This window comes from Eptatretus burgeri, chromosome 14 (assembly GCF_056783735.1).
Source record: "Eptatretus burgeri isolate ZD-2024b chromosome 14, Ebu_testis_v1, whole genome shotgun sequence".
Lineage (NCBI taxonomy): Eukaryota > Metazoa > Chordata > Myxini > Myxiniformes > Myxinidae > Eptatretus > Eptatretus burgeri.
Genome location: NC_140974.1, coordinates 63,750,391 through 63,765,799, shown reverse-complemented (window position 1 = coordinate 63,765,799; position 15,409 = coordinate 63,750,391). Strand labels below are relative to the sequence as shown.

General features: G+C 46.5%; 1 protein-coding gene across 1 annotated transcript in view; it reads right to left on the bottom strand.

Moving 5' to 3' along the window:
- The window catches only part of RPS16 (ribosomal protein S16), a 29,166-nt gene that overhangs the window by 246 nt on the left and 13,511 nt on the right, over positions 1-15,409 (bottom strand). Inside the window, exon 5 of the mRNA XM_085855208.1 lies at positions 247-294. Coding sequence (XP_085711334.1) covers positions 247-294 — 48 coding nt within the window. The remainder of the gene's footprint in view (positions 1-246; positions 295-15,409) is intronic.

Here is a 15,409-nt window from a genome sequence, read left to right as displayed (position 1 = left end):
GAAAGGAAATAACACCGATATTTTCAAACATCCACAATCAGACTGACAACTCTAGCCCATTCAATTTCATGATAAACTCAAAGGTTTTTTCGTCGGTCTGAAGGCTGGATATAACCTTAAGAGCACAAGGTGGGGAGGAGTGCAGTTTGATGAGGAAGTGGAGCACGCGGGGTTGGAGGAAGAAGTGACACTTATCGATGTTATGGGAAATGGTGAAAGCAAGAAAGGACAACATGAAATACTTACATTTCTGGTAATATGCCACCAATGCTTTCGAAACAGCCTGGCGGATAGCTGAAGGGAAAAAAAAAACAAACGATAAATAGTCATCAGAAAGCAAAGCAAGAAAGGAAGCAAATATGGACGACAAGTTGGTGGGAGGGGGTGTGGGGTTTTGAAAGTAGTAAATGGAAGGGATTCCTTAATGTAACAGTAGGTTGACATCCAACGTGGGTGAAGCTCCATGTCTTGCTTGCGGAACACTGTGTGGCTAGGAAGTTGTGAATATGGTGATCTTTAACTTCCTAAAGTAATAGGAAGACCAACTGTTTTATTGTTGCCTTTTATTACAATGGACACTTGCATTAAGAAATGTTGAATCGCTTAACTAATCTCAAGGAAAGCAATGTAAACAGTCGGCTTTACATCTCTGTCATATACAGAGACCTTCAAATATGTATGTATATATATATATATATATATATATATATATATATATATATATATATATATATATATATATATATATATATATATATATATATATATATATATATATATATATATATATATATATATATTTTCTATTATATATATATATATTTTCTATTATATATATATATATATATATATATTATATATATTATATATATATATATATATATATATATATATATATATATATATATATATATATATATATATATATATATATATATATATATATATATATATATATATATAGTGCACGCACGCACACACGGCTCCCAAGCATGTACCATGTGCAAACGTCAAAAACAGTCAATAAATAAACTCTGGTATGCATTACTGTTGACGCTATTGCTGATGATTTGCCATTAAGCGATGAAACAGCTCCAGTAGCTGAGGGTGTATAGCATTGGGATTCTCATGTGTGAACATCTTTGTAGTTGTTGAGGAACTCTGGGAAGGGTTCGAGACAGTGTTAGCACTTGCCTTGTGTAAGACTTCATGTAGCTACTTGGCCCTTAGGAGTTTGAGGGGTCAATCATTTATATAATCCTAGCCACCTGGGTGTAATCGATTGGCTATTCCCTCCATTCACAGGTGAGAGATGTGGGTGGGTCTATATATATCTTCTTCTTCTTCTTCTTCTTTCGGCTGCTCCCGATAGGGGTCGCCACAGCGGATCATCCGTATGATCCGCATAGTGATTTGGCACATGTTTTTTTTACACCGGATGCCCTTCCTGAAGCAACCCTGGTTGCCTCTTACGACACAGGGATATGGTACACCTATTTTAACCGGGGTATACACCGGCCCAGTATTCTGGTACTCATTTCACCAACCTCGGAAGGATGACAGGCTGAGTCAACCCCCTGGTGTATTAATTCAGTGGCCCAACGGGGCTTGAACTCAGGACCTTTTGGATCCCAAGCCGCTGCCCTTACCACTGCGCCAAAACCAGGCATATATATATATATATATATATATATATATATATATATATATATATATATATATATATATATATATATATATATATATATATAGGAATAAATTACTGTGTGGGGCCAGTGTGAAAAAATCTGACAACCCAGGACTCAAACCCAAGGACCTCATCACTTACATGGTGACAGCCCCACTGAGCTATTGAATCTTCAGATATCCTCAGAAATCGCTCACACAAACACTGCAAGCTTTACAATGGCCGACATCTTTCGTGCCCTGCTGGGCAGACCCTTGTGTGTTCGTGTGTGTAGGCCTAGGTGTATTGGAGATAGACCTCATGTAGAAATTTAATAAACAGGAATAAATATTGTATACAAAGTCAAGGCTCGTAGAGGAGCTACAACAGATCAGGACAACGAAACAAAAGAAACAATAAAAAGGGAAGGGGGGAACAGGATACACCAGCAGCAGGGTTGAAGGAGAAAACAGATGGAGACTTGGGGCAGAAAAGAGGCATAAACACCCAAAACCACCCGACAGCTTCAAAAGATATGTTGAACTGAACAAAGGTTTCACAAATCAAATGAATGAAACAAAGGTTGGGTTGGAAACAAAGGTTGCATCATGATTTTCATCGAATTGCCAAATAATTTACATGAGAATCTTGGAAACCACTCAGTGCTTGAGGGGAAAGCGGAAACGTATGGACATACACAAAGACTCTTCTCATGCTTCAAATCTGTCAAAACAAAACTCCCTTGTCCAGCACACTCAGAACAAGATGGACTAGCAGAAGTGAAATATGGGCGGGTGACCACATTTTCCCTTGCGGTGCAATTGAGGTTCAACTTTATGAAGGAACTCAGTTGAGTTTGCCTAAACACACACACACACACACACACACACACACACACACACACACACACACACACACACACACACGTCTGTCCGTCTTTAGCGAAAGGAAGTCTGACATCAAACAAGTGAATTTGCATTGGACAATAAGCAGAGACCTCTTCTCAAAGACTTTTTAAAGTAGAATTAAACATGAATACATCATTGGACATGCCTCCACCTATTGGTTCTGTTTGATGTTAAGTGAAGGTCACATGAATAATTAAAGGTCCTTGAAGATGGAGTGCGAGAGAGAGAGAGAAGACAGATAAGTAGAAGCGACATCAGATGCTTCCAACTCGAGTTGCAGTCTGAAAAATGATTTTTAAAGGGCACATGACATTTAACCTGTTCCATCGAAAATTGAGTCAGTTCATCTTTGTATTGAAAGAGCAGGTTTTGGGTCGCTGATGACCGTGTGATTCGAAGGTTGTAATCACATTAATAATCGTTGGGCAATTATTTTCTTACATTTGAAACTCAAAATATGCTAAAATTAACTTTTAAGTCAAAACTTTTGTCAGTGATCGAAAAACAGACCGGAATTTACCGAAGATGTTATGACGTCACGTTCTCCGAAAACTCCGTGAACATTCGGAAACCGTGTGAACATTGGCGAAATGTGAATCAAAAAGTGATTTCAGCAGCGATGAAATTGAGTGTTTTCATTCCGATATTGCCGAGGACGAGTCGGAGGATGATGGGAATTTATACTATGGAGTTTCTGGCCCTGAGCCATATAAATTTGAGCCACTTGCAAGTGCAAGAAAACGGCCTATTTCGTGTACAAGTGGCAGGACTGACTGCCCGGCAGTTCACACTGACAGACTCCACCAGACAGATTGGTTTGCAGATTTTCATTTTCTTGTTTGATGCATAAAATAATGTAAAGTTTGATTCGTCTGTGACTTGATATAATAATTTGTAACCCTCTAGTCACTCAAGTCAGAAGTAGAATGAATCAATAATGGACCCGAATATATTATACACCGTAGCCTTGGCATTGAAGTCTTTCTGACAGCTGAGCTTGACCCCAGCGAAAGTGAACAGTTAGAACAAACCCCAACTTTCAAGAGACTGTTGTGGCATATAAATACCAAAACATGTTTAGCGTCATTGGCAAATATCCTACCAAATTTAGAAAAAAAAGTGGAAAATTGATCAATTTTTTTACCATTGAAATGAAATAGCCCAATTTGCTGATGCTGTTAAAAAAATTCATTTAATCAACAATAAGTTGATTTGTTGAGAAATTTTTTCATGCTTGTGTTTTTCAGAAAGTTTATTTATGTGTTTTTCCATGTACTCTTAAAGAATACATTTCAAGGTTTTTCTAACTTAAACTCAACAATTGATTCTGTGACAGAGCAGTATCTGGAGAACTTGTCAACCAACAACTCATATTCACAGAGTGGTGATCAGATGTGTTTATGTCTTCGTAATCCTCGGCTGTGAAATGGTCACGACAAATGACAAATCTATCCAAAGGGTCCTCTTTTCCCATTTTCTTTGGGGGAAAATTCACCCGTTTTGTTTGAACAAATCTTATCCACTGCGAATGTTTGATTCCTTCGGGAATTGGTGGGAGCGATTACCCGTTTTCCAGCCATTTTCGCAAAACATGACGACACACGTATGAGGTATGATGTACAAATATCCAAACTAGAGGGGGAGCACTCGGTAGAGTGCAAAACCTCCGCCGCCAATACTGCTGGGTCACTTAAATGAACCTGATATCCTATTCATTGTAGGTCAAAACGGATCAGACTCTACTGAACCACGATTGAATAAACTAAACTAGATCGACGCTGTGAGGGAAAAATTTATATTAATGTATTCTAAATTGTAACAAAAGGAGTTTTAGAAATGTAACTGTTATGCTACAAGTTGAATTGGCTGTCATTTCTGGCCAAAAGACTTTTACCCTAAATGATAAATGTGTTGTTCTGGAGCAGAGTGACCGAGGTGATAAACGAATCTTTGCCTAGAAATGTACGAAGTGGATTCTCGTCTAAAGGACACGTCTGCAGTCTGGGTGAATAGCCCCCAACCTCTCTCTCATGAAAGTATAAAATACTTTGAAATGTAAAATTGTTTCAGTGCAAGTACCTGAGAAAGTATTAGAATCTCAGTGGCTTGTGCTCTTTGGAACTGACCAAGTACCAAGTTAGAATAAAACTCTGATGTAATGTGGAAGTGAATTGAATCGGGTTGGTTTAACTGTTAACTAAAGTAAGAATAAATGCAATAGAACCAAAAATATTGCAATCAATGGGGATTCTTGAGTTCATTGTATGAGGGTGAAAAGTGTATGGTGGATAATTCGAAAATAAATTGTTTCACAAGGAAGAACTTGTGTGGACATCAGTTTTATCAGTGTCGATAGGGTTTTTGTAGGATTTTATAACCAAATCGGACAAATGTTAAACTCTGCCTGAAGTCAAATAGGATTCCACAATCGGCCAGTTAGAATCCTTCAGGAGGACAACGATCACAAGGTGGGTTTAAAAAATCCACAACGCGCATGTAGAAATGGCAAAAAAATAAAATCGAAATTTTTTTGAAAAAAAAATTGTAGAATTTCTAATTTTTTTTTTCCTCTAACAAATTTTTTTTGGGGTTGGAAAGCACTTAAAACATGTAGAAATGCAAAAAAAAAAAATCAAATATTTTTCAAATAAAATCGAAATTTTTTTGAAAAAAAGTTGCAAAATTTTCTGTTTTTTTTTTGGACCAAGTCCAAAATCTAATGGCATGATCCTTGGAGGATACCTAACCCCCCCAGCAAGTTTCGTTGAAATCCGTCCAGGAGTTTTTCCGTAATACTGTTCACAAACAAACAAACAGACAGTGGTGAAAACAGTAACCTCCATCCATCTTCGATGGCGGAGGTTAATAACTGTACTACAATAATTCAAAATAAAAAAAGGATAATATAGACAGTTGCAAGCTCAAAAAAAAAGTGAAAGAACGGCCCGCTGAACTGGACACTTCTTCAATGAGCGAGTGAGCGTCCGCTTTGTTTTGGAGAACGTGACGTCACCATCCATAAATGGCACGCGGCTTTTTTTTTTTTTTTCAACAGCCTCGAGAAATAACTTTGGAGTTAAATTTCATTAATTTTCCCAATAGTTAGGCAACTACAATAGTTTGCATCAAACTATCGAATGCACATATAATCATATTGATAAATTTTCAGAACATGTTTGGTGACCCGCAACCTGCTCCTTAAAAACAGATCACGATACTACACACTAATATATATATATATATATATATATATATATATATATATATATATATATATATATATATATATATATATATATTGTTGTGGTTGACGAAATTCGCAAACCACCATTCAGGTCCCTTAGGTGAGATATCTCTGTAAGTATATGTGTAGTTAGGCCCAAACCCGTTGTTTAGAGGGAATAAATGTCATTCATTCGGGCTGCGACCCTTCAGGATAGCCGTTTTTCTTTTACTATCTTTATTTTGGACCAGCCGCCATTACTACCACCACAACCACCACCAACCACGTCTCAACAGCCATCACACAACAACCACCAACCGCAACGTCGCTTCACAACCACAGCCACGACCCTTGCCGTCACATCTCGCTCTCGCAACCATCGCATCACCGCCATTCCCGCGCCGCTTGTGGACACCGATCCTGGACTCGTGCAGGGCGCGCGCCGAGCAGTGGGTGCAAAAACACCAGCCTTTCCGAAGAAATCGGATCAAGAATGATTCACGCCCACTTCTGTTCCGTCCTATCGGCGAGCGTGGGGCGATTTGGCCCCGCCTCCAGGTGCGTCGGAGTATAATCGCTATATGCAGATTCGCGGATCAAAAATCATTCACGCCCACTTTTCCTCTGTCCAATGGGGAGCCAGCCAGAGGTGAAGGGTCGAAGGTGAAGGAGCGAAGCCCCGGGGGCTATAAAGGGCCGCGTTCGCTTGCCAAAAAAGTAGTTGAGTTGGGAAGAGTTGGCAGTTGAGTTGGAAAGAGTTGAGAGTTTCTGAGAAGAGGAAAGCAGTTGGACGCAGTTGGACGGAGTTGAGAAGAGTGGAGAGTTGGAGAGTGGTGGCGGCGGCGAAGGCAGTCGAGAGGGCGCTCGTGTCAGAGTCGGGGAGCTGCGGAGAGGGGAGGCCGGTAACGCGACCGAGGTCGCGGTGGAGACGCTCATCGCGGGACCCAAGCCAGCGAGATATCCTCATTCCCCCGAGCATCAACAACCCCCTCCTGTTTCCCCCCGCGCTGAGATAGTGTGAGAAGGGGGCCCCGTTCCCACCCCATTCCAGGCAGTGCCAGCGAGGCCCGCGGAGTCGGGGCGCCATTGCCATTTTGCGACTCATCACCAGACGGGTAGGCTCGACGCGGTCTCGGCCCCAGGCCCGTCTGCCCCCCTCCTCGTTGAGGGTGGTCCCTTTTTCTTTTGCTTTGAGTATATGTGTTGTCGGCGCCATCTGTGAAGTAAAACTGTACAAGTGTTGCCGTGTGCTCGGTAGTCGGTAGTAGATCTGTATTGTTACATTTGCTTTTTGTGCAGAATTGTTGTGCTTCTTCTACTTTTACATTTGCTTTTGGTGTATAATTGTATATGTGTGCTTTCCGTTTGCCGCGGAATAAATGTGCTTTATGTTGAACTGTTTTTCCCGTTTCGCTTCGTCTTTTCCTTTATTGAATCTCCATCTTACTTCACGTAAAGGGTTGGTCGTGGGCTAAATACGCCCAATAATTAATCGAACCGTCGAGGTTGACGATAACACCGCTCGGTTATCCCGATAGTACGGAACGGGTCGCTTAAAGTGGCCCGTGTCCGAAGTCGACCTGCGGCGAGGTGCGATCGCCCGGTCTACCCTCTGTGTGGGTACTTAGGTAGGTCCAATTTGGCGAGCAACCCTATCCCACGCGGGGGCCGATTGGCACGATCGTGGTGAGACCGAAAGGTCCACCCGTGACTGGTTCCCGGCGTTAGTCCGAGAGGGTCACGACTGGATTGTCCGTCCGGTGGGTGGTATATATATATATATATATTGTTACGGATTCGCGCCCGCCGGCGTGCTGACGGCCACGTAACTCGAATCGCGGCACGTCGCCCACCGGACGGACAATCCAGTCGTGACCCTCTCGGACTAACGCCGGGAACCAGTCACGGGTGGACCTTTCGGTCTCACCGCGATCGAGCCAATCGGCCCCCGCGTGGGATAGGGTTGCTCGCCAAATTCGACAACCCTAAGTACCCACACGGAGGGTAGACCGGGCGATCGCACCTCGCCGCAGGTCGACTTCGGACACGGGCCACTTAAGCGACCCGTTCCGTACTATCGGGATAACCGAGCGGTGTTATCGTCGGCCTCGACGGTTCGATTAATTATCGGGCGTATTCAGCCCACTACCAACCCTTTACGTGAAGCAAGATGAGGATTCAATGAAAGAAATGACGAAGCGAAGCGGGAAACAGTTCAACATAAAGCACATTTATTCGCGATGAACGGAAAGCACACATATACAATTCCACCAAAAGCACATAGAAAAGAAGACAAAAAGCAAATGCGACAATGCAGATCTAATACCGATTACGCGAGCACACGGCAACACTTATACAATTTTACTTCACAGACGGCGCCGACAACACACATTCCCAAAGCAAAAGAAAAGAGAACCACCCTCCAGGATGAGGGGTAGGCGGGCCTGGGGCCGAGACCGTGTCGGGCCTACCCGTCTGGTGATGAGACGCGGAGCGGCGGTGGTGCCTCAACTCCGCGGGCCTCGCGGACAGTGTCTGGTAGGGGGTGGGAAGGGGGCCCCCTTGGTCGCACTATCTCAGCGCGGGGGAAACAGGAGGGGGTTGCTGATGCTCGGGGAAAGGAGGATTTTTACTCTGTCTCGGGTCCCGCGACGAGCGTCTCCACCTCGACCAGGTCGCGCCGTCGGCCTCCCTGGTGTGCAGCTCCCGGCACCGACGCGAGCACCCCCTCGTCTGCCTTCGCCGCCGCCGCCTCTCCACAGCTCCGTCCTCTTCGCTCCGACTCCAACTCCGAACTCTTCCTCCTGCGAACTTCCCAACTGCACTCAACTCCAACGCACACGACGACACTTTTCTGACGAACGCAGCCGCTTATATAAGCCCCGTGGCTTCGCCTTTGCCCCCCTGCCTTCGACCTTTCACCTCGCTCCCCATTGGCCCGAGAAAAAGTGCGCGTGAATGCTTTTTGATCCATGAATTTGCATATAGCGACCGCCCTCCAACGCCCTGGAGGCGGGGCCAAATCGCCCCTCGCTCACCGATTGGACGGAACAAAAGTGGGCGTGAGTCATTTTTGATCCGTTTTTGGAGCGGAAAGTCCGTGGTTTTGTACACGCTGTTCGGCGCGCGCCCTGCACGAGTCCAATACCGGTACCCACAAGCGGCGCAAGAACGGTGGCGATGCGACGGTTGCGAGGTGTGACGGTAAAGGTCGTGGCTGTTGTGGTGAAGCGGCGTTGTGGTGGGTGGTTGATGTGATGACTGTTGAGACGTGGTTGGAGGTGGTAATAATGGCAGTTGGTCCAAAATAAAGATAGTAAAAGAAAAACGGCTATCCTGAAGAGTCGCAGCACGCATGAATGACATTTATTCCCTCTAGACAACGGGTTTGGGCCTAACTACACATATACTTACCGAGATATCTCACCTAAGGGACCTGAATGGTGGTTTGCGAATTTGGTAACCACAACACTACCCCCTCCCCTTTTTACAGACTCGTCCCGAGTCGTCAAATTCTCGTGTGCCATCATGTGTAGTTTTCCCCTAGTACATTTTACCTACGGATCCCTGAGTGCGACATTCATGGTATTCGTGTCCCCAAAATAAATAACCTGAGGGCTGCGTAACTACCTAAACAAACTCACTCACACGGACGACTTAAATAAAATTGCCGGCGCTAGGACAGACATGCCGGGGGCGCACTCATATTTACAGTACATCTTAACCTTAACTTACAAATTTTACACTAAACCATGGCCCAGGATCACTGAACTCTGCAAAAAGAAAGCAGTTAGCAGGGAGCCAGGCTTCTCGCATGCAGTCTCTGGCTCAAAACAATGCAGGTGACAGGGAACGTGGCTGGCTGCTCACACGCAGTCCAAGGCCTTCCCTTTTGAACTGAACGCAGTGAACCACAACGGTGCATGGGCTGCACAACGCAGTCTCCGTGCCAGCTCAAGTGGCACACGCAATGAGCACAACGAATGGATGGATGAACACAAACACGGTGCACGGGCCGCCACTGCAGGCCCGTGTTGTAGCTGCCAACAGGGCAGTTCTCGCAGCTTGCAAACTGTTGCCTTGCGGATCCTGGCGCACATGGAAATTAACAGGGGGGGGGGGCAAAGCAAAATTGAACGGGGCTGGTGAACGTGGGCAGTGGGCATGGCATGGCAAAGGCAGCAGGCAAACACAGCCCGCAGAAGAAGGCCGCTGCAGGCAAACACAGCCGGCAGATGAATTGGCCGGCACAGGCCTTGCAGAAAGACAGCCAGCCGGCAGATAAAGTGGGCCGGCACAGGCCTTGAAGTACCACAGCTGCAGATGATCCGGCCGGCACAGGCCTTGCAGCAACACAACAGCTGCCGATGAAGTGGGCCGGCACAGGCCTTGAAGCAAAACACGGCCAGCCGATGAAGTTGGCCAGCCTTTGCCGTTCAGTGGAGGTTGGTGGAGGGAGTGCGGTGGTGCTGGCCACTTGGAAGGCGGGCTCGGACCTACCAACCTGTCTCCCTCCCAACCTATCGCCTTTGCCTGTCACTGTACATACCCACTCCCTTAATTTGTCAAACCCCAATTTAGCCCCAACTTATTTTTTTATTTTTTTATATATATATTTTTTTACTTCCCCCTATAAATCGTCCCCTAACCCCCTTTAGCGTCTTTATTCGGCTAACCTATCCTGTCACCTAGCCTACTCCCAACCCCTACGTTCCCTTCCCGGAGGGGAATAAGGGAGAGCTAACGTCCTGTGCCAAGGCCCAACGAAGCCTCAGGATGGCCTCCCCAGAGTTCGGCGATCTAACCCAAAGTGGGTCCAGCGGCCCACAACGAGAGCGAGGGGATGGATGGTGCGGAGGGGTACATCTCCTAATCTACCCTAACCATTTAACTGTTAAACTACCCCGGGGCTTTCAACAAGCGCCTCTCGCTTAAACTATTGGTTCTAACAACCCAGATTCCCGTCGCCTGTGTTGGTGTCCTCACAATTTCGGGCCTCGCCCCCCAATTTTCTCTCCGTGCCCTCACACGGTCTCCTGGCTGGGACACGTGGCTCCCTTTGGCAGGCACGACCCTCTGCCGAATCTCCCGCTATGGCACCCCCGGGCACTACACTGCCTCCGAGCCTACCAGCTCCCTAACACCGGGGAGTGCCCCCCATGGCACCTCCCCTGAAACGCACACGTGGCAGGCTGGCTTCCCAGGCCCCTTTCCGAGGGTCACCCTTGCCCACAACACTGCCCACGCGGCTAATGGCGCCCCGGGCCTCCGCACCAAGCAGACGCACCCATGCCCACTACGCTATCCCGGCCCCCCATGGGCCATTGGCCTACCGCGGCCGACTAGCCTGGTGCCCGGGGTACCCACTCAGCGATACTCACTTTTCGCAGCCACGCTCCCAGCCCGTCAACAGGGCTCCTGCACCCCTCCAAACGGGTTTCGAGCCTACACTCCCACCAACAACAAAACGACTTCCATTTTTCAATTTGACTAACCCAGCTAACTCACTCTACACTGACCCCGGGGTCCCTTGGGCGGGAGTCACTCCTCCCCCCAATCACTCATCGCACCATGCATTCCCCATTCGCTCCACTCACACAGACCCGCTGGCCTCAATCACTCACCAAGCACACGCTTCCACTTCACTCACCAACTCTTCAACACACTCACCGCTGAACTCTGCCATCCTTCTAACTACATCCCCTAACTAACTCGTGCTCCCACGTCGTCCCTTAAACTATAGCACGTTCCATTTAACACTACGTAGCTAAACTACGTCCCCGCTACACATTCACTGTCTCCAAATAATCCCATTAATCAATTTCCCAACCTACATCTCGCTACAATCCCTCTAACTAATCCATTCCACGGACTCCATGAGGACTTACCCCTGCCCCATGAAGTCGGTCTAGCTAAGCTAACCCTTCCCCCTAACTAGTTTCCATCCTGTGCCCAGGTCAAGGGGGTCTTCCACCCCTTGCCCAGGAATCCTGTGCACCCGAAAGTGAGGCTTGCTTTTTTTTTTTTTTTCATGCGCAGCACCAGCGCGGCAACTCGCGCACTTTGCACCTGCCCGTGACGTCATGCAGCTGCACGTGTACCTCGTCCCTCCCTGGACGGTACCATCCGGCGGGATACCCCTCCTGCCGGATTCCAACCCCGCGTGCAGCCATGACGTCACCGTGCGCATAAAAAAAAACAAGCCCCACGTCTCGAGGGGTTCCCCACGCGAACACATGTGCTTTGCCCGTTGGAGCTTAACACACACGATCGCGTGGAGAACCCGTCCGGTCCAAATCCGTAGTCCTGCCTAAACTTTGTCCGTCCGCGGGATCGGCAAATCCACCGCGTGCGTTTCCGGACCGGGCCTTCACTCTCGCAAGCGAGCACGTGTTGGCCTCGTGCGTTGCACAGCACGGACCTCGTGCTCACTGCTGGGTGAACCCGGCACGGTCCCCGAAACAACCACAGCCGCTACTCGGCTTCCTTTCCTCACATGTCGCAGTCGTCGCCATTCCACACACGCACTCCCGCGTGTTACGACGCTCACACTCCACACCATTAAACTCACACCGGGAGACGCGGCTGCATGTTCACACATGCCCACCGACATCTCCCTTACATACCGCTCTCTCACACACACGGTCTCCCTTGCATAACCCATACCACTCACACGTGGTGCTCCATTCACTCGCGGCCTTCCACTCACTCGTGCCTCACTCACACACGCGGGGGCACTCACCCGCGGTGCCTCATCCACACACACGGCGACACTCACACACGGCGCCTCATCCACACACGGCGTGCTGGGAAGCACGCACTCCGGCACCATCGCCTCCACACCACTCACACACGGGGTCGCTTCCACACACGGGGACGCACTCACGCCTTGCACCACACACACCGGGACAACCACACTGGGGATTCGTGTCCCCACAAGAGTCTCCGGGGCCTCTATACCCCCCAAGCTCTCCGTGCACCTGTCCACAGCACTTGTCCCCTCAACCTCGCAAAACACGACCGAACTCACCTGGTCGTGACTCGCCTCAAGGGGGCATACTCCCTCCCCTCGTTCCTGGAGGAGGCCATCCAGCTGCTCGCACCGGGCCTCCACCCAGTCCGCCAGCTCCCCCTCATGGTCCTCCACTACCTCTGTGTGTGTGTGTGTGCGTCACTAACCTTGTCCAATTCACCCTCTATCTCCCGTGTCTCTATACATTTTATTCTTTCTGTCGTCTCCTCTTGTCTATTGGTCTCTGCTTCTTTCTGGCGTCTTTCCCTTATCTTTATGTAGGTCAACCTTGCTTTCTCCTTCAGTCGCTCCCGTCCTTCCCTGTTTTTCACTCCTTGCTCTTTCACGATCTCTGCGTACCTCATCCTTGCTTTCCGTCTTAATTGTTCTCTTCTCTCCCTCGCAATTCCTTTCACCTCGTCTCTTGTCTCCCGTGTCTCTATACATTTTCTCTCCTTGTTCCTTATTTCTGTCTCTTCCTGGTTCCTTTTTCCTTCCCATCTGAGTCGTTCTTTCTCTCTGAGCCCCATTAGCTGTTCGTTCTCCCTCCGGAGCTCCTCAATCTCCGTTGACTCCAATCTCGCTCTCCGTTTTAGTTGTTCAATTTCACACTCATATAGTTGTTGTTTTCTCTCCCACTGTTCCTCCTGCTCTTTGTTTTCCAATCTCATTGTTTCTTTCAATTGGCTCATTTCCTTCCTGTGTTTCATTCGCTGTTCTCTCACTACTCTTCCTCGTTTCCTCTCCTGTCCTTCCTTCTCCAGTTTCATGGTTTTCTTCATTTGGTTAACCTCCTTTTTGTGTTTCATTTGCTGCTGTCTAATTACTCTTCCTCGTTTCCTCTCCTGTCTTTCCTTATCCAGTTTCATGGTTTTCTTCATTTGGTTCATCTCCATTTTGTGTTTCATTCGCTGTTCTTTGTCTATCTCCTCGTACTCCAGCCTCAGCTTTTCTTTCAATTGGTCAACCTCAGATTCATGTTCTTTTTGTTTTCTATTCAATTGTTCCTCTCGTTCTTCCCTCTCCAATCTCCTTGTGTCCTTCAATCTCCTGATTTCTCCTTCCTGCTTCATTCCTTGCTCCTTCAACTTCTCCTCGTATTCCAACCTATTTTTTTCCTTTTGTCGTTCCGTTTCAAATTCATACTCTTTCAGTTTTTTATTCCACTGTCTCTCTTGTTCCTCGTTCTGCAATCTCATCGTTTCCTTTAATTGATGGATTTCTTTCTCCTGTCTCATTCCTTGTTCTTTATATTTCCTATTCCACTGTCTTCCTTGTTCCTCATTCTGCAATCTCGTTATTTCTTTCAGTTGGCTGACTTCCTTCTTCTGTCTTATTTGTTCTTCCTTCATTACTCTTTTTTGCATCTCATTCTGCAATCTCGTGGTTTCCTTCAGTTGGCTGATTTCCTTCTCCTGTCTCATTCCTTGTTCTTTCAGTACTCTTTCTTGTTCCTCATTCTTTAATCTCGTTATTTCTTTCAGTTGGCTGACTTCCTTCTCCTGTCTCATTCCTTGTTCTTTCAGTACTCTTTCTTGTTCCTCATTCTTTAATCTCGTTATTTCTTTCAGTTGGCTGACTTCCTTCTCCTGTCTCATTCCTTGTTCTTTCAGTACTCTTTCTTGTTCCTCATTCTTTAATCTCGTTATTTCTTTCAGTTGGCTGACTTCCTTCTCCTGTCTCATTCCTTGTTCTTTCAGTACTCTTTCTTGTTCCTCATTCTTTAATCTCGTTATTTCTTTCAGTTGGCTGACTTCCTTCTCCTGTCTTATTTGTTCTTCCTTCATTACTCTTTTTTGCATCTCATTCTGCAATCTCGTGGTTTCCTTCAGTTGGCTGATTTCCTTCTCCTGTCTCATTCCTTGTTCTTTCAGTACTCTTTCTTGTTCCTCATTCTTTAATCTGGCCTTCGCTTCCAGCTGTTCGATCTGTACAGTGTGGTTCCTTAACGTTTCATTCTCTGTTGTCGTTCTTTCTTCTTTTAACATCCTCAGTTCGTCTTGTAATCCTCTTTCTTTGTTTTCGTGTTTCAGTATCTCAGAAGTTTTTGTTTCCAATTCCTTTCTCAATTTGCGTGCTTCTTCACTCATTTCATCTCTTCTTTCCACCGCTTCCCTCCTCAATTCGTCCCTTTTTTTACTGTATTCATTTAGTTTTTTCTGCCATTCCTTTCCCATTCTAATCTCCCCTTCCAGGATTTCTCTTTTAAACTGGCTTGCCCTTACCTCTCGCTTCAGTAGTTCCAATTCTCCATCTTGTTCGCGTTTTTCCTTTTCGAGCTTTGTTTTCCTTTCTCCTTCCTCCCTCAATTCTCCCTGCAGTTCTTCGAACTGTTCTGACTTTTCCAGCAATTCCTCCGACCTTTCCTCGAGCTGTCTCTCTCCTCTTTTTATCTTCCATTCTAGGCTTTCTCTTTCCTGATTGCCTGTTCTTATCTCTTCCTTCAATTGTTCCAACTCCCCATCGTGTTCACATTTTCTCTCTTCCAACAGTATTTCCCTCACTCTCTCCTCCAGTTCTTTGAACCGCCTTGCTTGCTCCAATAATTTTTCCATTAATTGTTTTACTTCCAAGTCGTGCTCCTTTTGTTTCTTTTCGAG